The sequence below is a fragment of the Thalassophryne amazonica genome, chromosome 8 (genome assembly GCF_902500255.1).
Source record: "Thalassophryne amazonica chromosome 8, fThaAma1.1, whole genome shotgun sequence".
Classification (NCBI taxonomy): Eukaryota; Metazoa; Chordata; class Actinopteri; order Batrachoidiformes; family Batrachoididae; genus Thalassophryne; species Thalassophryne amazonica.
In genome coordinates, this window is record NC_047110.1 from 76,915,017 (window position 1) to 76,938,420 (window position 23,404).

The 23,404-nt window shown below is 41.6% G+C and overlaps 1 protein-coding gene across 1 annotated transcript in view; it reads right to left on the reverse strand.

Moving 5' to 3' along the window:
- LOC117515936 (membrane-associated guanylate kinase, WW and PDZ domain-containing protein 2-like) overlaps window positions 1-23,404 on the reverse strand; it is a 284,466-nt gene that overhangs the window by 83,202 nt on the left and 177,860 nt on the right. Inside the window, 3 exon segments of the mRNA XM_034176729.1 lie at window positions 4,620-4,699; window positions 9,307-9,535; window positions 16,311-16,535. Coding sequence (XP_034032620.1) covers window positions 4,620-4,699; window positions 9,307-9,535; window positions 16,311-16,535 — 534 coding nt within the window.

A 23,404-nucleotide genomic window follows, 5' to 3' on the forward strand; every position in this document is an offset into this window, starting at 1 on the left:
GGATGCATCCTCTGGTGCTCATGACTTTACCACAATGGGGTGAACTTAGAACCTTGAATGCATTCCCATGTTGCTTCATCATCTGAGAACACTGGAGGATGATCTCCTATGTGCAAAGAGTGTGGAAAAAAAATGAAAAAGTGAAAATGAAAAAAAAAAGATAAAGAATGAAAAATAAAAATGCTTATGAAATTTGTTTTATTTTCTTTACCAGCAAGTAGACTGTCACGATATCATTAGGAAGTATTATTTGAAAACTATGAACCATGTGACAGCCCCTGCCGTCTTAGTGTATTTGTGTGTTGTTTAATGTGTCTGTTGTGTGTCTTGAGGTCTCAGCCACCTGGGATGCGCTGTTTAGACTTCCTGTTAGGGGAGCTATAAAAGGAGGGAGTTTCTGTCTTCTCTTTCTCTCTTCCTTTTGGGTCCTCCTCTCTCTCTGTCTCCTGGATTGCAGGTTGGGGAGCGGCTGCGTCTGATCCTGATCCTGGTCTTGGTCCTGGTTCTGGTTCGGGTTTGTCTCGCCACGTCCGTTCACTCTCTTCTTTTGTTTTATCTTCTTATTTTATAATAAACTTCCCGTAAGGGTTTTAAAAAGACTGCGCTTCTGTGTGGGCCTCTGTTTTTGTGGTGGACTGTGAGCCGGGCCGTAACAAATGGGGGCTCGTCCGAACAGTTTTTTGACATTTTACTTTCCCTAGACTCGTGTGGCGATGCACGATAAAAGTTTGGGGTTAGTGGCGCATCTTATTGTTATAGCTGGTGCTTGTTTGGCAGTGATCTGCTGTGGAGTGGAACAGGTGCGTGGTGTGCACATGCGACTCGCAGCAGGTGGCGGTGAGGACGCATGGGAGTGTGTTTGTTTTTTTTTTCTTTTATTCTTTGGACGGGGTGGTGTGTTTGTTGGACACGACCGAGAAAATAGGTGAGTGGCGTGTGTGAAGCGATTAAACAGCAAATTGATGACACGCTGGTCACGAAGGGTCGCGAAAATATTTTGTTTTATTTGAGTGCGTGGCGTCGATGTTAAAGTGGCTGAGGGAGGTTTGGCCGTTGCTTCTGCAATGTGTGCTTACAGGTAAAGCTCAGGAGGTGTATGCTTTGTTGTCACTGGCAGATAGTTTGGTTTATGACAAAGTGAAAAGCGCTGTGGAGAGAGTGTATGAGCCTGTGCCAGAGGCTTATAGACAGAAATTTCGGCATTATAAAAAATTTGACCATCAAAATTATGTCGAGTTTGGACGTGACAAAACTGCGTTGTATGATCATTGGTGCGCTGTGCAAGACGTTAAAAAATTTTGATCAGCTGCGAGAGCTAATTTTGATGGAGGAGTTCAAGAACTGTGTACCAGAGAGGATTACAACTTACATTAGTGAGCAAAAAGCTGTAAATGTCTCAGATGCTGCTGTGTTGGCGGATGAGCACGTATTGACTCATAAGTCTTTTTCACAAAATGTGACTTCAAACTTGAGTCTTACTTCCAGTGGGCTAAGAGAGCGGCGTTCTGAGGGCTTTGGTCGGTCCAATTGGGTGAAACAGGGGGATGTAAAGAACTCTATTTGGCGTGATAGTGATTGGGTGTATCATTATTGTCACAAGCGTGGGCACATTAAAGCAGATTGTGCTCTGCTAAAGTCAAGGACGTCTCTTAAGCCCAAAGGAGTAGGTTTAGCTGCACCGGTGTGTAATACTGTGGAACTCCAGGTGGAGAACATGAGCTCTGAACTGTGTGACTCGTACTTGCCTTCCTTCCGTGAGGGATTTGTCTCATTGGTGGGAGATGATAAAAAGGTGCATGTCAAAATTTTGCGCAACACAGGGGTGTTTGACTCATTTATGCAGTCACAAACCACAAACCAGTCTAAATCTGTGATAGTGAGCACTTCTCCTTTGCTGAGATAATCCATCCCACCTCACAGGTGTGCCATATCAAGATGCTGATTAGACACCATGATTAGTGCACAGGTGTGCCTTAGACTGCCCACAATAAAAGGCCACTCTGAAAGGTGCAGTTTTATCACACAGCACAATGCCACAGATGTCACAAGATTTGAGGGAGCGTGCAATTGGCATGCTGACAGCAGGAATGTCAACCAGAGCTGTTGCTCGTGTATTGAATGTTCATTTCTCTACCATAAGCCGTCTCCAAAGGCGTTTCAGAGAATTTGGCAGTACATCCAACCAGCCTCACAACCGCAGACCACGTGTAACCACACCGGACCAGGACCTCCACATCCAGCCTGTTCACCTCCAAGATCATCTGAGACCAGCCACTGGGACAGCTGCTGAAACAATCGGTTTGCATAATCAAAGAACAAACTGTCAGAAACCGTCTCAGGGAAGCTCATCTGCATGCTCGTCGCCCTCATCGGGGTCTCGACCTGACTCCAGTTCGTTGTCGTAACCGACTTGAGTGGGCAAATGTTCACATTCGCTGGTGTTTGGCACGTTGGAGAGGTGTTCTCTTCATGGATGAATCCCGGTTCACACTGTCCAGGGCAGATGGCAGACAGCGTGTGTGGTGTCGAGTGAGTGAGCGGTTTTCTGATGTCAATGTTGTGGATCGAGTGGCCCATGGTGGTGGTGGGGTTATGGTATGGGCAGGTGTCTGTTATGGATGAAGAACACAGGTGCATTTTATTGATGGCATTTTGAATGCACAGAGATACCGTGACGAGATCCTGAGGACCGGCGTATACGACAGCGTGTACCAGTTCCTGCCAATATCCAGCAACTTCGCACAGCCATTGAAGAGGAGTGGACCAACATCCCACAGGCCACAACTGACGACCTGATCAACTCTATGCGAAGGAGATGTGTTGCACTGCATGAGGCAAATGGTGGTCACACCAGATACTGACTGGTATCCCCCCCCAATAAAACAAAACTGCACCTTTCAGAGTGGCCTTTTATTGTGGACAGTCTAAGGCACACCTGTGCACTAATCATGGTGTCTAATCAGCATCTTGATATGGCACACCTGTGAGGTGGGATGGATTATCTCAGCAAAGGAGAAGTGCTCACTATCACAGATTTAGACTGGTTTGTGAACAATATTTGAGGGAAATGGTGATATTGTGTATGTGGAAAAGGTTTTAGGTCTTTGAGTTCATCTCATACAAAATGGGAGCAAAACCAAAATTGTTGCGTTTATATTTTTGTTGAGTGTATAATGTACTAGAGCGTAACGCCTGCGACAACAGTTGGAGGTATCTTCTTTAGTCTGCAGGAGCCAGAAACAAAGAAATTCTGTCCATTAGTTCCTGGTATTATTGAACAAGTAATATAATTATTCTATTGAAGCAGAGTAGGAGATAAAGCTAAGGTTCTGACACAAATAAATCAAGGAATTATTCTCAGTGTTATGCCTGCAACAGTTTTGCCTTGCTTTATAAACATGATGTTTTCTAGGAAATGACATTTCTACATTTACAAAAATGTATTACTGTGTTAGTATGAAGCACAAACAGACAGACAAAATACAAGGTTATTTCTTTAACATTCAACACTAAATGTTAATGCTAAATATTAATGTCACACAAAATTGATGAAAAAAGTGCTATTTTTGGGGTAAATTTCGTGCATATCTCTGGAGCCGTGCGGAATTTTTCCATGAAATTTTCAGTACCTGTCAAAGAGACTATAGGCAACTCACAGATAAATCTGGATGGTGCTAAATAAAATAATGGCTTGTTCAGGGTTGGGTAGGATTACTTTGAAAGAATACATGTGGATTACATGTATGTATGTACATACATTTGGATTACTTGTAATCTGATTACATTTCAAAGTAATCCTACCCAACCCTGGGCTTGTTCATGACAAATGCAATGCAAATCAGCAGTTAGGCTTCATTATTTTTGAACTAGGGGTGGGGTTGGAGCCTACCCCAGCAGTCATAGGGTGTGAGGCAGCCTACACCCTGGACAGGACGTCGGTTTGTCGCAGGGCCACATACAGAAAACAAACAGTCACACCCGCATGCACACGTATGGACAATATAAAGTTTCCAGTCCTTCTAACCTGCATGTCTTTGGATGTGGGAGGAAGCCGGAGCACCTACAGGGAAGCCACGAACACACGGGGAGAACATGCAAACTCCACACAGAAAGGCCACAGGTGGGAATCAATCCCATGACCTTTTTACTGTGAAGCAACTGTGCTAACCACTAATCCACCGTGCTGCCCATGTTTGAACCAACTGTATTAAAACAAAAAACAGATTTAATAATAATAATAATAGTAAAAAAAAAAGGCTTAAAATGACAGATTTTGTGCAAAACTGGAGAGACAGCTGCAAGCAATAAAGTTATTTTTTTTTTATGTATCAAGATGGCATGTTTTAATGCTTGGCACAGATATGCACTCAAGAGTGCTCTTTCTCCATTTTTCCTAATGTGAGACTCCAAACTGTGTTGGTATCACACAAACACCTCACCACCATAGATTATTTTTGTGCTGTTTTTGTCCAGGAGGAAAGACACATCGGAAAAAGTGCATCAGGAAAAGAACACACAAAGTAAACACAGGAACAACAAACTGAGCTCAGCTCAGATAAACACAAAACCAAACATACAAAGCAACAGCACAAACAGATAAACAGGTCGTTCCGACTCACCATCTTCTCTGCATTCTTCTGGCGGCTTGGCTTTCTTTGCAAGTCGCGGATCCAACCACGACGTTGTTTTAGTATTGTGACTGAAAGAAAGGATCATGCAAAAAGAGACATATGAGGTTATAAGAAGACTGACAGGAAGGATAACAAAAACAGACACTAATGACCTGTGTGTGTGTGTGTGTGTGTGAGCGAGATTAGGACCAAAACCAAGGGAATTGCTAAAGTAAACTAAAAGACCATTAATCCACTAATTAGCCCACAGTCACCAATTAAGAAAAAAGGGTGAAAAAAAGAGGGCAAACGTTTGTGTGGCCATGCCTGTCTGTATTAGCAGCACCAGTTTCCATCAAATACTGAACCCCCACCGCCAAAAAAGAAAGAAATGAAGAGTGCATGAATTAGGCTGCTGATCCAAATGTACTTAATATTTATAGTAACTTACTACATAAAACTTAATCTGAGTGAATTACACCCCTCTCTCTCTCTCTCTCTCTCTCTATATATATATATTTATTTATTTATTTTTTTACAGTGCATGCCCCCCCTCTGTTTGTTGACATCCATAAACAATCCATCCCTAAATACTCCTGTATGTCTATGTGTCCCTTAGCATACTATAAAGGGAAAACTATTTATTCAACTCAAGAAGTGCTTAACTTAACATGCAATATTTATGGCAACATAGTTAAGGAACTTTATTAATTCGAGTGTTACCAACTGAAACCATTCCACATTTTTTTTTTTCGTCCTCCCGTCACGAAATGAGTCAAATTTTCGTGACGGGTATTTTTTTTTTAAACTCACTATTACTAACCCTACTCCTACCCCCAACCCTAACCAGGCCCGGCGCCAGAAAAAAAATATTAAGGGGCGATGAGTTTATCACAGGGGGTGGGGTCGCCCCCCCCCCAAAAAAAAAGTGCGCACCAGAGGGTACCTGCCTCTGAGCGTGGGTAATGAATTGGGTGTGTTCCTAGAAAGTTCGTGTATTTAGGCTACACCGTTGTAAGAGACTGAGTAAGAGTAAAGAGTGATGACAGTATTTTTTAATTATTATTTGAACGTATAGACCCTCGGTCAAGTGATCTCCTGCATACCACAAAACCAAACCAACAACTGATCTGAGAAATGGCAGTAGATTAACCCCACATACAACCCTCCATCACAAGCGCAAACACAGTGCAATTGGGCATGACAGTCACACAACAGGTCAAAGATAAACCTTTCATGTAGATATACAGTGGTCCCTCGTTTATCGCGGGAGTTACGTTCTAAAAATAGCCCGCAATAGGCGAAATCCGTGAAGTAGTCAGTGTTATTTTTTACAATTATTATAGACGTTTTAAGGCGTAAAACCCCTCACTACACACTATACACTTTTCTCAAACAGGCATTAACATTTTCTCACTTTTCTCTCGTGTGTAAACACTCTCAAAGTTCAAACCTTAGTAGAAAAATAAGACCAACCTGTTTTCAGGCCCAAACATTTGTTTGAGAAATAAAAATAGAACATTTTCCTATAAATAATTATGATGGCTTTTAGAACTAATGAATTTAATTTTAACGATCAACCTACGAGGTTGGACACATAAGAAATTATTAATAGTGACTGACCAGTATTTCACAGTTCCTCTGACCGCGCCTCTTCATCCTGGCACAGCTACACTGTCGCGCCTTTTTCCACTCACACCTCGCTGCAGGTATCGTTTTCCGAGTGAAGAACAAAGTTATGGGTAGTTGTTGGTGCTCTTTTTTCTTCTAGGTGAGAAGATTCTTATAAACAGACACGCAGAACACAATGCGCGTACTCTCCCTTTGCGGTGCCACAACAGGTGTCCCGTCATCTCGACAGAACACCAGCCTGCTTGATGAGGACACAGAGCACAATGCGCTGTTAAAAAAAAAAAAAAAAAAAAAGCATCCAGAATTGGAATAAAAAAAAATCCGGGAAACTGCGAGGCGCTATATTTTCCAGTATTTCTTTTTCTTTCTTTTTTATTTTTGATAACTCTTACATCCGAGGGGGCGAGGTTGATGACGTGAGGGGGCGTCGCCCCCAAACGCCCCCTCGTGGCGCCGGGTCCGACCCTAACCTTAACCATAACCTAATCCTACGCCTTCCCCTAACCCTAAACATACAGCAAGAAGGTTGCGGGTTTGATTCCCACCTGGAGCACGTCTGTGTGGAGATTGCATGTTCTCCCAGTGTTTGTGTGGGTTCTCTCCGGGTGCTCTGACTTCCTCCCACATCCAAAGACATGCAGGTTACGTGAAATGGAAACTAAGTTTACCATAGGTGTGAATGTGTTTTTTTTGTCTATATGTGGCCCTGCGACAAACTAGCATCCTGTCCGCGGTGTACACCCGCCTCACATCCTATGACTATTGTGATAGGCTCCAGAATTTCCTGTCTCCAGTGCAGATAGATGTAGCCCAGCAGAGATTGACGCTGTACTGGCAGAGCTCAAGGTTTGGAGGCGGTCTGCTGACTCACACAGGACTTAGTTTAACTCCTGCCATCAGAAGGCGGGCACAATTGCAGAACAGCACCACGGAGCAGTAGTGTAGATTGGTGGAGCTGATCATGAATTCAACTTTCGAGATGTCACATGACATAGCCTACATCAGTGGTGTCCAAAGTATTCCAGAACAACCCAGTCTCACGGCATGTCGTGATTCAGGAGCACGAAATATACATTAATCTCTTGGTTCGTGATATTGTGATGAAAAGCGCCTCATTTTCGTGCAGCCAGCACGGATTCATTCTAATTCATTCCGTGATGGCTGCATAAAATTAAAAGTGAAGCAGGGGGGTCGGGGTGGTTAAGGTTAGGGTTGGAGGTAGGAGTAGGGTTAGCAATAGTGAGTTAAAAAAACGTCATGAAAATTTGACTCATTTCGTGACGGGAGCACGAAATAAAAAAACAAAAAATGTGAGGCTGGGCTGATTCCAGAAAGGGCCAAGAGGGTACATGAAAATTCAGTAAGGTATGTCTTCTAGAATATATTCCATTTCTAAGGTGGAACTCTACTAGTGTATATTAAGGTATATCTAAATATCTAAAAAAGGAAGAGTAGAGCCACTTAGGTGCCTGGTCTTGAGAACCAGGGATGGTAGGTTGAAAAGCTTTTTTATGAAAAGCATATTTTCTTTGCATCCATTGACTCCAGCATGTGATTTCACTGATTAACATCACTTTGAGGGGATGAGTTTATCAGTGAAATCACCTGCTGGAGTCAGTGGATGCAAAGAAAACATACACCTTCTCGGCCCTTTCTGGAATAGTTTGGGCACCGCTGGCCTACATAAACGTGACGTAACGCTGCAATTGTGTCACTTGCTACTGGTGTGTCATCAAGGCAGGTTCTACATATTTCTTCAAGCCCAAGGGCTCCAGAGGAGGTGGTGCATCCAGCCAAGCCTCTGACATTGGCCAGCGGAGGTGAACAGAGCTGTAATGGTGTACTGGCAGAGGTTACGTAGTGGTAGCTGCGCTCAACACTTCCTAGTGTTTTAGTGTAAACGTCAAAGATTTTAAGCTTTTAAATTTTTCAGGGACCACGATGGACATCAGCGTTATGCGACAGATGTTGACTTAGATCCTGAGGAATTTGGTAGACCTCAGTGCTGGTCAACAGGAAGGAAAATTTTCACTCTCTGTCAGCAAAACCTTATTATTTGTCAAAGTATGAATGGACCCTTAGATACACTTAACATGAGAGTGTGCATTGATCTGAATCAAGTTTTTTTTAAGTTGCAAAGCAACAGCACAAGACTTATCATCCTGTTTACACCAAGTTGACAACTGATGTGCGATTGAAAAATAGCCTCTGCTCGCCATCACTCTTACTGGCTCTCACCGGGGTTGCAGGCTGGTCACAGTGGGGTCTCTATGGTAAGAACAAAGATCCGTCCTGGTCTCCATCACTTGCCAACAGGTGCGCAAGTGTATTTAACTATTAAAATAATTGCAGCAGTTGTGCGAACGGTTAAAAGATACACAGGTCTCATAAAAGGTCTCGTTACCTCTCACAGGTCCTAACCCCATCCTATGGGTTGTGATAGACTCTCAATTGACTCTGCATAGGGTTGCATCACTGATTGTGGATATTAACATATATTTCAATAGCACAATTCAGTTACAATGCACGCTTGGTGTAAACGCAAATAACAAATCAAACTGGAGACCAGCCAAGACTTGAGAGTTGACAACATGTCACAGTCTTGTGGGTTTTATATGGGTCACAGCCTGGTGTAATCGGGGCATAAATGACAAGTCTTAACATGTGACATTGAAGAAACTTTTTAATCTAAATGGATCCAAATGAAGATCCAGAAGTCAAATTGCTATGTCAGCCCTGAGGCCCACTGGTGTTGGTGTTTATCCTCAGATTCTGTACCGTGAAGCAGATGAGGGTCTGTAACTCCCCCTGAATGGGACACCAGTATAGTTCCCCAGCCAAGGCCAGTAACCAATTACAGCAGGGTGGACGGGGACAAGGCAGATGAATTGTCTTGTCCAAGGATACAGACAGGGTGTGTGACCAGGAACCCAGATCTACATATTGGTAGCCCAACTCCTTATCCCACTGATCTACCAGCTTGACCAACTAAATAACCAACTGACAATGAAAGATCCAACTAAACCCAGAATGTCCATGTAGCTGGTTGTTAAATATGTCTTACTCTATGAAGTAGACCTCTCCTTTCTCAGTGTAGGCCATCTCCCAGTTATCAGGCAGAGGGCCCAGCTCCTCCTCATCTGTGTCTGGAACTTTGGTGGGGGATTTGGAAGGAGATTTTGGGGCCTCTTCTCCTTCGGTGAGGATCTCAGCAGAGACCGGAGCCTGGCTTGATGCTTCAACAGCAACCTCCCCGGAGGTGTCAGTGCTCTTGTCCTCATGTTCACTGGACTCTGTGGAGGACACACACATGTTATTCACTCACACACACACACACACACACACACACACACACACACACACACACACACACACACACACACACACACACACACACACACACACACACACACACACACACACACACACAGAGAGACAGACACACGCACAGTTCCTCCATCTCGTTTCACATAACACTGCTCTGACTCTCTTTGGCCACAAACATATGCAGACACGGATGCACAGCGTGTAACCCATGCATGATGAGTCAGAGCCAAGCCACTGCAGAGCTATCGTCTATCTGAATATACTTTGGAATAGAGAAATAAGGGGAAAAAATGGTGCACACATTATAATGACCATCAGAGAGACAGTGACAAGCCAGACATGAAGAGCCGAGGTGAAAGGAAGAGAAGGCAGAAGGAACGTGACAACAGAAAAAAGGAAAAAGCAAACATGGTTGGAAGGAACAGAATTAAAGAGGGAAGATTTAGAGTATTAATAGACACAAGGACAAAGGCCACTGGCAGGAAAGCAAAGACTGCAGGAGAGGTGGAAAAATGAGAGGACAAAGAGATGGAGAGGTGGCGCCAAACTGATACTATGGGCAGTGATAATAATGGTGGTATTAGGGTGCCTGTCCATAGTGTTACAGAAGGTTACTGAGACCATGTGGCTTACACACAAACAAGCAGAGTTTGTTATAATGACTTGTTGGAGAATAAAGTTGTCATCAAATTTGTAGCTACCTGCTCACACTAAACTGTATAAACTAACAGTAAGACCTATGGGGCTCATCCAACTGGTGTGTATCCCAGGAAAATGCACCACGAAGCAGATGAGAGTCTAAAACTCTCCCAATCCATCATAGTAGACCAGGGGTGGGCAATCATGTGCCATAAAGGGCCGAGACACTGCAGGTTTTCCATGCAACCAATCGCCTCAGCAGGTGATTTCATTAAAGATCAGGTGTTTCAGCAGGTGATTTCATTGACAACCAGGTGTTTATGTTCAGAGCAGAAGCTCATCAGCAACCCACCTGCTGAGGTGATTGGTTACACGGAAAACCTGCAGTGTCTCGGCCCTCGACGCCCACCCCTGTAGTAGACGAATAATGATAACAATAACCTTATTAAAATGCAATTTCACATCAGATATTTCAAAGTACTTTGTGGTGCAAACAGGGTTGGGTTTTAGACAGTCGCCAGCAAATATCTGTCTACAATCAGTACTAGCCAGTTGAGCACATCTAAAACATCCTAGCATTTACTTGCTGTGTACCCCTTATTGTACTACCATCTATAACTCATGTTTGATTATTGTTGACTGGTTTACAGGCTATTTATAATATGGCAAAAACTTTAGGTCAATGGCAAAGTATGAAGAATTTGTGATTATGGGGAGTGAGCAAATTAGCACATTACTCACTCATCTTCAACTGCTTAGTCCTATTAAGACGTCCTGGGGGGCTGGAGCCTATCCCAGCAGGCACAGAGTGTGAGGCAGGGTACACAATATTAATAACATGCAAATTGATAACACTTGTTTTAGAATGTTTTATTAACGCCCCCCTTTTTTTTTTTTTTTACAAAAGTAATACAATCACAGTTAACTAACATTCAAATCTGGTTTACTAGGAAGGTGTTTCAGCGTCTCCCTTTTAGCATCTGAGGTCACATCACCAAATCAGATATGGAGTTTAAAATGCAGGTGATACTATATGTAATGTTTTTTGAGTATTTAAGACTAAAATTAAACAACAGTTTGAAATTTATCCTTTCCTGGTGCGCAGTTACTGAAGAGATAAATATTTGGATTTTGAACTGTGCACCACTAAAAACCAGGAACTTCCGGATGATTGCCGACATTGGAGAAGAAGGAGGAAGTGATATTACCACTAGAACCATTATCTTAATAGTCCCATTAATTTATGGATTCATTTATGGATTTTTACAGGCTACTGACAGCCCCGTTTCCACCGAGTGGTTTGGGTCAGAGCTGCACGGGGTTTTTAGTTCAGAACAGTTAATTCTCCCCGACAGAATCCTTTTGATTGGCAGCTGGAACACTTATATTGACGAGCACGCACGCACGGTGTCTGCGGCTTCTCCACCCAACACAGAGGCAAAACTGAGTGTTTTTTGTTTTGTGGATCATGGGATAATTTTGTCACATGCAGACTGAGACGTTTTGAGCATATGAAGTACTGGGAGTCTTTCAACTTGTGATGCAAAGTGGCCCATGATGGAACAAGAGGAGGATTTGTCCACAGCAGAGACTCGATCCATCAACAGATTACTGTAACCTGGCACCAAACTTGTTACAAATGGACTTTTCTTCAGCCAGGACATAAGGAATTAAATTATTTTCAGACATCGTTTTGTAAAGGTTGATAAGTTTTCAGATGATTGCACTGAAACAGACAGGTAAGACTATATTATTTACTCCTTGTGTGAATTATTTTAATATTTAACAATAGCATGTTTATCATGCTACTAATGTACAGTACACTAACTGTATTCAAGAAGGAAACAAGATTAATTTGAAAAATAGCTGATATTTTCAGTCCCGCATGTAATTTTTCAGATTTGAAATGTATGTATCTGTTTCTAAGAAAAAAAAGTCCACACTTCATCACTTTTTTCTGATGTCAAGGATAGTAAAACAAACATTTAATTTTTTTTTTTTTTATCAGTTGATTATGCCAAAAGAGCTGGGGAAAAAAAATCATCATCTCCGCCTGCATGCCGAAATCGCCTGCATTATTTATTTATTTTATAATCACCATTCTGTGTTCTGAACTCTGTCTCCCTCACTGTCATCTAAATAAGGCTCAAACCCATAAGGCTGCGTCCTCCACAGCTACTTCAGAATCACCTGCAGACTGGACTTAAAAAAAGCTCCACACTAGGAAAAAAATGGTCTAAAAACAGCTCAACCTCCCCTGTGTTTACAATTAATTTGGGCTTGAATCTAGTCTTCTAGAAGAATCTAATGTTCTAGAAGGGAGGCATGGTCAGGTGAATCCAAGAGGAGGGATGAGATGCAAGAGAGAGAGGGAGTGACCAAGGCAGACAGAGACAAAGATGAAACAGGCAGGTGCAAGAGTGTAAGTGTATGAATGAAGCAGATGGAGACAAAGATGCGACAGGCAAGAGTGTAAGTGAAAGAAATACAAACGGTGACCACAATTAGTGACTAACAAGGTAACAAACTAAACACATGGATAAAGTCTAAAAGATAATAAACATAACAAAGTAACCTATAGATAAACAGCATAACTGCATAACAGAAAACAAAACCAAAGACAACCGTATAATGTGCAGAACAAAATAAACAAAAACAAAAATACAAAAATAAGACCAGAACCAAAAGCATAACACCATGGAAAAAAAAAAACAATAACTGAACAGAAACTACAACTGAATAAACTACATGACTAAGTATGATGAACAGAAAATACAAAATAAACAGAAAACAAAACCAGAGACTACAAAATACTGAACAGAAAATAAATGATGAACTAGAACAAAAACTAATGACTATAATATCGAACTGTGGAAAGGGGAAACGAGAGATGCGACACCACCCCGGGGCTTCAACCTGACAATGGGGAATTTAGCCTGATTTCACTTGCCGCTAATAAACGTGAGTCTGTCAGAAAGGTAAACTTCAATGACATCATGTGAGGCAACACCTCTCAGAACCTTTATTGAACATAATGGGAAAACCAGAATTTTTTGCAGTTCGAAAATCTGTACTTTTCACTTTGATGGTGAATAAGTTGAAATGGTGAATAAGTTGAAATGGTGAATAGGTGGGTTTTGGGAGGCTGCAGCAACAGCCCTCATGATGTTTATTAGGTGGACAGTTTTCCCAAAGATAAGACTTTGAAGAGGAAAGTGTGAGCTTTTTTTTTTAATTTTTAATGTTATTTTAAGTGCTTCTTGGACAAACTGTAGAAATGAAGCCGAGCACGGCGTGAGAATGGTCTTTAAAAAACTGATCTAACCACCGATTCTATCCTTTCCATTCATGCAGCCAAGAGAACTCTAACCAAGCGTGTTTCCTGTCCTGAAAGTGTGGAACCAACCGTGTTGGTTGTTGTGCCTCCGCCATGCTAAGCTAAGCTACTACATGCATGACAGCCACATCCATGATCACAGAGACGTGGAAACAACATGACAGCGATTGATGACTGTGATCGCTCTTAACACGAGAGCTGTGAGGTGAAACAGCTTCTAGCTGTTTGTGTTATTGGTGTATGTGTACTGTGCTAAGCTAAGCTAAGTTACGCTACTGGGGCCAGTGAGGCTGGCGGAGGAATGCCGTTTATTGTGAACAAATAAACAGCGCCACAAAGCTGAACAATAATTCTACTGTGTATCACACTCATAGCATTATTATTCAGTCCTACTGAGACCTATGTGATGTGTTTTTTTTTTCTCAACACACTGGTTACAAAGAGACAGAGATGGACATATGTTGAGGTGATGGTCTAGTGGTTAAGCGTTGGGCTCGAGACCAGCGGATCCTCGGTTCAAATCCCAGCCTGACTGGAAAATCACTTGTGCAAGGTCTTTAATCCCCTAGTTGCTCCCGGTGTGTAGTGAGTACCTTGTATGGCAGCACCCTGACATCGGGGTGAATGTGAGGGATTACTGTAAAGCACTTTGAGCATCTGATGCAGATGGAAAAGCGCTATATAAATGCAGTCTATTTACCATTTACATATGTTGATCACAAAATACAAGGATTTGACTTGAAAGCCCAAATTGAACCCATAGTAAAGCCATATTACATTTGTAGACAAAAAGCAGCCCAGATTGACTGTGAGTACTGGGCTGGCACAAGTCACGAAGTGGAATGTAAGTGGACACAGGCGAACCGACTTTCTGTTGGTTCACAAGTCGATACTTGACTTCACATAATGATTCTGGGTCAAAATGACTATTAATCTATCATGCATTTTTCAGACGCACTCTGGCTTACTTTTACTTTTATCAGCTTAATCAATGCCAGCACAAGTTAAAGATTTGGAAGAAATGATTTATAATCTGGTATAGCATACTTTAAAGGACAGTGAAGAGTGAAGTGAGATATGCCATTTAAAGACAAGACTTTTGGACCATTTAATAAACTTTTCCACAATTATATTTTGTCATAGAACTTTAAATTGTCCGTAGGTGTGTGTGCAGGTGTGAAAGTGTTTGTTCATTCTAAACGTTGTCATTCTAAACGTATCCAAGGATACTCCAAAGAGACCTAGTACAAAAGACACAGTCATTGCCTTAGGTCACTGGTTAGCATGCAAGTCTCACAACAATACAGTGAGACAGGAAGCACCAGGCCCCTAAAGACTTGGACTATCATTCTCCTGAGAATATGTCAGCATAGACAAAAAACGCTTTTCAGCAACCTCAGAACTCCATAACCACTTCTCAGTCTTAACCCCAACCCTTTGATAACCAAGTCAAAATTACCATTGGAATGCTAAATAAACCAATGTCCTCAAACCAAAGGGCTTGTACCAGCACAAAAGGCTCAACCAGATCTGTATGATCAGCAAGTGTTAGACAATAATTTAGTGTTTTATATGACAGCAACAAAAATTTGAAATCCACCATCATCTGAAGCAACAACAGTCAAGGTTATGGTTGAATTTACAGTGGAACAACAAAGATTTCTAAAGAACCTTTTTTACTTCAAACTGTATTAATTAAAGGTATTCGAATGTAAAAATGTTTTTGGTTTGTTTGTTTGTTTGATTTTTACTGCAAAATGTACAGCAATCAGAAATTCATCTTGAGGTAAAAAAAAAAAAACAGTTGTAAGAATTTTCTTTAGAAAACTACTGTATATAAATTAGCAAGAGTTCTGATGCTCCTCTGACACACATTTCTGCATGCTGTTGTTTTCCGTGTTTTGGGCTAATGAAAATGGGATTGAGTTGAACTTTGACCATGGTGGGTTTGACGTCAAGTGGCGGTACATGCTCTCAGTGAAGCGTTGTGCAAGCTCGGTTTTTGCGCATCGCACTGTAACTCATCATTTACATGAAGCATCATTTGCAGACAGCAGAAGTCTGAATCTCATAGCTGAAATGATACCTATTTGAATTAAAAATGTGAGTTACATCATAGCATCACATCTAAATTTTGTGCTGTGATATATTGGGAACCTCAGGGTTGTCTTCTGGGTCCTTTATTATTTTCTGTTTAGCACCTTTTCTTGAAAACATGCATATTTTAGAATAGGATTTCACTGTTACACTGATTATCCTCATCTGTGGACAACTGTTAACTGTGCAATGACATGATTGTAGAGCATGCTGTTGTTGATTATCTGCCTTCCATCTATGGAGGGGTGCTAAACATAGACCCTGATACTTTGCAAAGATGCTAATACCTGAGCTAAGCCTCAGGCTCCTAATAAAATTTGCAGATAGAGGGCTAATAATTAACCATAACAGCCACCAAAAGCATGTTATTGTATAAGTAGTGTCTATGCAAAGTAATGCGTACCTCCAGAGAACGCTCTTCTAAGTGATAATAACATAAGTTTCATACTAGGAATTTGACTACACTAAAATACTACGTCATTCAACTTTCTACCTCTAAAATCAGTTATCTTGGAGGAAAGGCTGTTACCAAATATTCTTTGTGCCTAAAATTTGTGCTATCAATTTTCAGTGTTTAAAAGGAATCAGATGTAGGTGGAAAATGTGCTACAAATGCTTCCAAAATATGAAGCTGAGCTTTGTTGCAGTAGTTGTCCATCTTACAGTACCTGGCGTGATGGCCACCCCATTGCCGTTGACAATGGGGCTCTCCTCCTCCTCCTCCTCGGGCGGCTCCAGGCTGGCTCGCTGCTCCATGTTGCTGACTGATTGGTTCCTCTTCCTCTTGCCCTGGGCACTGGGCCGGGCTCCGGGCAGCAGGGCCTCACTCACATTCAGAGGAGGGGCTGCTGGGGACGGCTCTGCTGGAGGTTTAGGTGTACCGTAGAAGTTATCTGAGCAGGAGAGAGAGGTGTTTGTGTCAGAGGCCTTCAGGGATCTCATGTGATGTAACACGGCGTATGGCAGGCAGAGTGAAGGTCCACCGCTTTTGGACAACACGGGCTATGAACACATGAATGCATTTCAAAAGTCAGCTGTCTCAGGAGAATCAGGGACAAACGGCTGTTGTGTCCTGTTTAATTATTTCACAGACTTCACATCAATTATGATGCTCATACAGAATAATGCCACATGGTCATGTAGCCAAATCCAATAAATAAACAAAAATAAATAAAACAGCCTTAGCACTAGCTAGCAGTAGATATTTTTTGACAGATCTCCCTGCATCAAAACATGTAGAACCAAATCAAACAGCAGTCAGAAACTACATTTTGCTCTCGATATCATGTCTGGGATCAACTATATCACCATGAACATGTCACAAATTCATGCTAATGTTGCTAATGTGTCTGTCCCTTTTTTTTTTTGTTTTGTTTTTAGTACAAAAGCTTGAAGCAGCTCATCTAATCACCTTTTCTTGATTAGGTTTCATTAGAAAAATGGATTTCTTTTGGATTTGGCCAATTTTTGTATGCATCTTGCATTAGTCATCACAGTTGCTAACATTGTCGCTATGGTAAAGTAGCCAGTTAGCTGCTTCTTCCAAAATTATGGCTGTATTTGGAATAAAGATGCAGGCAGGGACAGACAGTATGAGGACTGTCACATTAGATGAAAGTGGGTAATGTCATACAAGAGATTGTCAGGTAATCTATATAATGTATTTTTATAATCTGTTTTTAAACAGTACACATTTACTCACACAGTATGAGTGAGTGTGCAAGTATATATTTGAGCCTGTATGTATAGTTTTGACCCTCTGTTGACAAGAGAAGATCCAAAATGAATTCAGATGCATAAGAATTCTTGTTTTTTAGAGACATTAATGATACATGCTGCACAATCATACTACCCAGGCAAAAGAACAGTTCAAAGACATCATTAAAAGCGACATTCATGTCCATGATGAGTGTATGTAAACCTCCGACCACAACTGTAGTTTGGGAAGATAACCAAGACTCTTTGAAGAGAAAAATAATTCTCGCAGTACACATTTGCAAATATGAGGTATTACAAATAGAAAGACACAGCGATCCAAATATGCCTCCAAAGACACAGTGTCCTTTTTCATTCATTAATTTTCTAAGCCCGCTTACTCCTATTAAGGGTTTGTCCCTTTTTTTTTTAAAGAAAAATTAATATTTCACATATGAAACTCCTGTCAAATGCTTTCCTTGTGTAATGGCAGTGCAATTAGATGTCAACAATACAGGAATTTATGTCTCCATTGAGGGTTGGCTGGCTATAATTTTTGGTTTTACGAGCATCATTTAAAAGGTTGTGTTCAGTTATTCACATTTAGATGAATTGTGCACAATAATGTCACAATCATAGAAAACTGCCATACTGATCTTTGCTTCAAGACATTGTAATATCTTAAACACTTCAGAGCCTTTGCTGTGTTACTTCACAGTATTGTGAAATGGTCACCAAAATAGCATAACACCAGATGTAATCCATCCATCCATTCATCCAGCCTTCCATCCATTTTCTTCCGCTTTATCCGGAGTCGGGCAGATGTAATCCTATAAGCATAATCTAAGAACCTGAGCCATTACTAGACAGGTGCAAATGTTTTTTTTGTTTTTTTTAAACTAAACTAATGCATTGTTACTGAGCTAATAATAATGATAATTATTGAGGGCTGTGCATCTCTCCCTTATGATGCATTCATTTTCCATGATAAACTACAAGCTAAAAGTAGCATTACTTAGGGCCCCTTCACACATAACGCGATTGAAGCAGACTAGCGCACGAAGGAGGAATTGCATGGCATTCATGAAAAATTGGAGCCACTTCAAGCGCCTCGTACACCCAAGGGCGCAATTTAGAACTAGAAATTGGGGGGGGGGGACAAAGTGCGAGGCCCGCAGGGGCGAAGCCCACAGGCTGGGGGTCTGGGGCCACTTTAGGCCCCCAGAAGCCAAAGGTTTCTAGATAAGCTCAGATGCATTCTGAGCATCCAAAACAGTAATTTTAATGTTTTGAGAAGACCATAAAGTGGACACCATTTGAATTATGCAATTTTAAACTGTGGATATAAGTACTTTATTCTGAGAATAGCCAGCATTGATTTTATTAACATCCTGGTGTTAGTAAGGTATCACCACATGTATAGAACTCAAAAAGAATGATAGGTTGAGTTTTCATTAAAAAACAACTGCAATGTGGTAAAATGTATTCATAAATATGAAAGAACAGGCTCTTAATAATTATTAACTATCGCATACTGTATTTTATTTTTTTTCTCAAGATTTGTTTTTGCATAAGTTTGAAAAAACAACAGATCATAAGTTTAGGATAAATTACTTATCATGAATTAATTTTTTGAAGTGGCACCAATGACAACACTCATACTGAACATAATTTCGCTTGTATAGACTGATTTTGGAGATCAAGCAATAATTGCAGATGGGCTTTCTGAGGTCCAAGATAGCTTTTCTGATTTCCTTTTCTAACTTTCAGAATTTAGTAAATTAGCATATGGTCCATTGATACTTATGTGTAGACACTAGTCCCTAGAGGCAAAAATTAGCATATGGTCCATTGATACTTATGTGTAGACACTAGTCCCTAGAGGCAACTATTTTTGGTTTCAAATCTGGGCAAATGCAGTCCCAGAAAATTCCGAATGTGACAAACAAGAAACAGGTGTTGTAAACAAGTCAATGCTGCTAAAAATACAAACTTGCAGAAACAAAGATACTATTCTGACATGGTTTTGCACATAAGACTGACATGGTTTGCACATAAGACTGGCATAGCATGTTTCAAGTACACACATATATGTCAGAAGGTGAGGGGAGCATACCATATTCCCCCACCAAATTGCGCCCATGCGTACACCTGCCCCTACAACCATTCGTGCACACAAGTGGCTGGAAGACAGCGAATGCCCTGGTGGTCATTTAATCCCTCTATCGGCAGGTGTTGGCCAAATTCCAGGTGTCACACACGAACATCCAACACTGCTCACTGCACACTTAGAAAAGGTGGGGCTATTCGCGCACCTGGTACGACAGCAGACAGCAGGCGATCGTATTCGATCTGTCTATGACTAGTGTCTAAGTGCCACACGAATGTGGTGTCACCTAGCAACCCAGATGGGTGTAACTGTGACAACCCCCCCCCACACACACAAACAAAAATGGCATGTGGAGTTTGTCGTCAAACAGATAATAATACAAACATAACATTAAAATCACAGAAGAAAGCAACAGAGAGTGAGCCTTTTTTTCTGTGACCTGCCGAGGTCCACTGACAGAGGTGGGCGTGTCCTCCTACGACGTGCAGCTGGTCAGATATCTGTGCTCGCAAGTCATAGCTGGCAACATCTGTACTGGCTTGTAAGTCTCAGGTTTCGGCTGTCTCAGGCTGACATCGGGGTGAATGTGAGGCATTATTGTAAAGCGCTTTGAGCATCTAATGCAGATGAAAAAGCGCTATATAAATGCAGTTCATTTAAGTCACATAACTACAGCGTGAAGCGCGGACATTGGCATGCTGTCCTCACGTGGAAATAAATTCAAACATATTGCTTCAGCTGACCGCTCCTTTAGCACACCTCAACGCTGGTGAATATCGTGCCATGCAGAAAATCACTCCACAGGATGCCTCCGCAAGGCACATGTCACTGCAGGATTTCCCCACATTGTAATAATTAAAATAGAGATCATATTTGCAGCGGATCACTGCACGCTGGGCACGCCATGGCGGCTGCATGTGTTGACAATGTGAGAGCCGGCTATTCATGACACGGGAGCCGGCTGGCATCAGGTAATTCATGTAAATCATAAATCATAAAAGGGAGAACAGTAATCCACGTCATTTCATTACTTCCTGGTGTACGTCTAGGCGGAGGCCAAATCCACTATTTATAATAGGAATTAAGTATTATAAATGATGTTTTATATTTTTTTTCTCCGCTGCTGTGTGCGCGACTTTCCATGTGCTCACATTGTGTTTGTGCACACGAACACGAGTGTGCACAAAACTGTTGCTGTGGTATCGTGCACGCCTGTCCGGACGTGCGTTCCTTCTGACAGCAGGTGGAATGTTTTATGGTTCCGCATTTTGTTTTTGGCTCACAGATTTTCTTCTGGTTTCTACGTCTTTCATGTTATGTGTGAAGGAGCTCCTGACCTTCAAAGACATATTTCATGAAAAACCAGTGACTTCCTTCAGGTTTTTACTACTGTGGTGCAGCACAATGGCACTGCCTCTGTTCAATTTCTGTTCACTTCTGGGAGCAACACCACATACAGTAGCAGAAAGTGCAGCATAGAAGAAGCCCAGAAAAAGTCTTCTAATGTTAGCACAGCATAACTTCCCATTCCGAACCAATATAACATTGTGAAGCCAATCTAAAGGTCAAACGGGTACATATATTTGCTTTAATGTTTACTATTACCGGACATGTTGATTTTGTTTTCACCTCGCAAAGTTAACTTTCTTCTTATCAGTCTTGCGAGAACCTGGAATCAACCTTTGATGTTTTACCAGAGTTTAAAGATGCAAAAGCAGCAGTGAAACACACTTAATTAAATTTGCTTACAATTGATTTTGATTCATATCAGTTAGTTTTTACACACCTAATAAACAGTAATAATATGTATGTGTAGCACTTCAAGTAGATAAATTTACAAAGTGCTCAACATAATAAAACATCAGGACACGATAACACAAAAATCTTACATCCACAAGAACAGATGAAATTCAAATGCCAAGTGCAACTGAAACTTACAGACCAACAGAACAATACGCATGCAGACCTGGGTTCAAGTCCCAGTCATGTTACCTGTCTGTGCCTTTGAATAAGACACTTAATCTGCATTGTTCTTGTCCATTCAGCTGTAAATGAGCACCAATCTCAGGTGGGGAAGTTACCTCCATCAGACTGGTGTGCTGTCCAGGGGGAGTCATACACTCTCACCTCCTTCAGGTTACAGAATCAATGAGCCTCAAGACCCATATACGACTGACTTCTTTGTAAACGATTCAGTTGAGGTTGACGTTTATAATGTAAACAGGCAAACTTTCCACAAAGTGTGAGCACTACAGGGAAAGGCTCTCAATTCTGCCAACTTCTTCTGAACCCCGGGGACCCAGAGCAAGGAAGCCTGCACCCTGTGACCGCAGAGCAGGAGAAGGCACATAAGGCTTTACAAAGGTGCCTTTATTCTACCTTCACCGCAATGGATGAAGACTGACAGGTAAAGTTAAAGTACTGTATGATGGAGAGGAAAGAACAAAGAAAGATCAGCTGGAGATATGAAGACCTTCAGTATAACAGAGGATATTACTTTCTTTCTTGACATGACAGCTTTTGCAATTTCATGACTTTCAGTGAGGATGTGATTTTTAAATGCAGCATGTATATCAGACTGGGCAGATTTGTTTCCTTTAGGAAATAAGCATTGCTTTTATATGGAATTTAAATAAGACCCTCGCTGCCGGGGACATACTGTGATTAAATACTGACTGTAAGTAAGGTGCAGCAATATTTTAGCATATAATCCCTTAAAATGGAAAGAAAAATTTCCAAAAGGAAAACAAGTGAGAGAGAGGACACAGACAATGGGAGGAGAAGAACACATCCTCAGGGAAGGAAGCAGTGATAAACGACAAAAGGAGGATCAGCAGTGAAGAATCCACAGACAGTTTACTTTCATCCCAACCACTGTCTCCTAATGTGCACACTTACCCTGCTGTCCACTAAAGAGAATTACTCTCACATCATCCCAAAAATAGAAATGTGCACACATGCACATTTAAGTGTGGCTGTGTGTGCACAGACAGCAGCTGACCAACAAAAGCTTCAGTATAACCTGAAAAGAACAGAAAGCGTGCTGAAAAGCGACGGGTCGGCAAAAACTACAAGTTCTCCTGATCTCGCATGCTCCCAGTGTTGCCTGAAGGCACGGTGGCTTTGTGCACAGTTCACTATCCAATTTCAGCCGTGACTCACCTCAAATCACATATAATGCACGATGTGCATGATGCGTGGGAGGCTCAGTGTGTGATTTCATCCTTTCTCGTTGTCTTGTTCTTCTCTTTGACTTCATACCACACGTGGATCGATCCTTCTCTGTTCTTCTCCCTCTTATTTTAATGTGCATGACAAACCGTGTTACAGCACCTCCTGTGCAGCCGCCCAGAAAGAGACAGTTTCCCAGAGTGGGCTCCATTAAGTTCTCTGTCAGAGAAACATACACTATGCAGGAAACACTGAAAGACACACGTAGTTATGAAAAGGAAGCTCAAATGCTAAATCTGTGTGAATGTGTTCAGCTTGTGTAGCAAAATAAATAAATAAATAAAAATTGCTACTGGGCAAATGAACCAGCAAATCCCCCATCTGGAGATGCAGCCCTGACAGGATAGAAAAGCAGATGCACAGACTTGACATGACGAGGAACTGGCAATCACGCAGCATGGTGCTGCTCTCTCACTTTGAAGAACTCATTCAGCAAGTGCCAGAATAAACTGGGATACACAGGAGCTAAATGCATGTTCACTTAAAGGGGTCATGTTAGACTGTGAAAACAGATGTTCTTAATCGAACAGTAGCTCATAGACACAATGATGTTGTATCCAAAGTTTTATATCAGGACAGAGGACTATGTTTTGACACTGGATGCAAAAATGAGTTGTGCAGAAGGCACATATTCATTTGGGATGTATTCTTATCTAAACGGTGGGACATACCAACGCAAAGCTGGGTGTTGAATTTAGCTTGTTCATTATGCATAGGTGTATGATA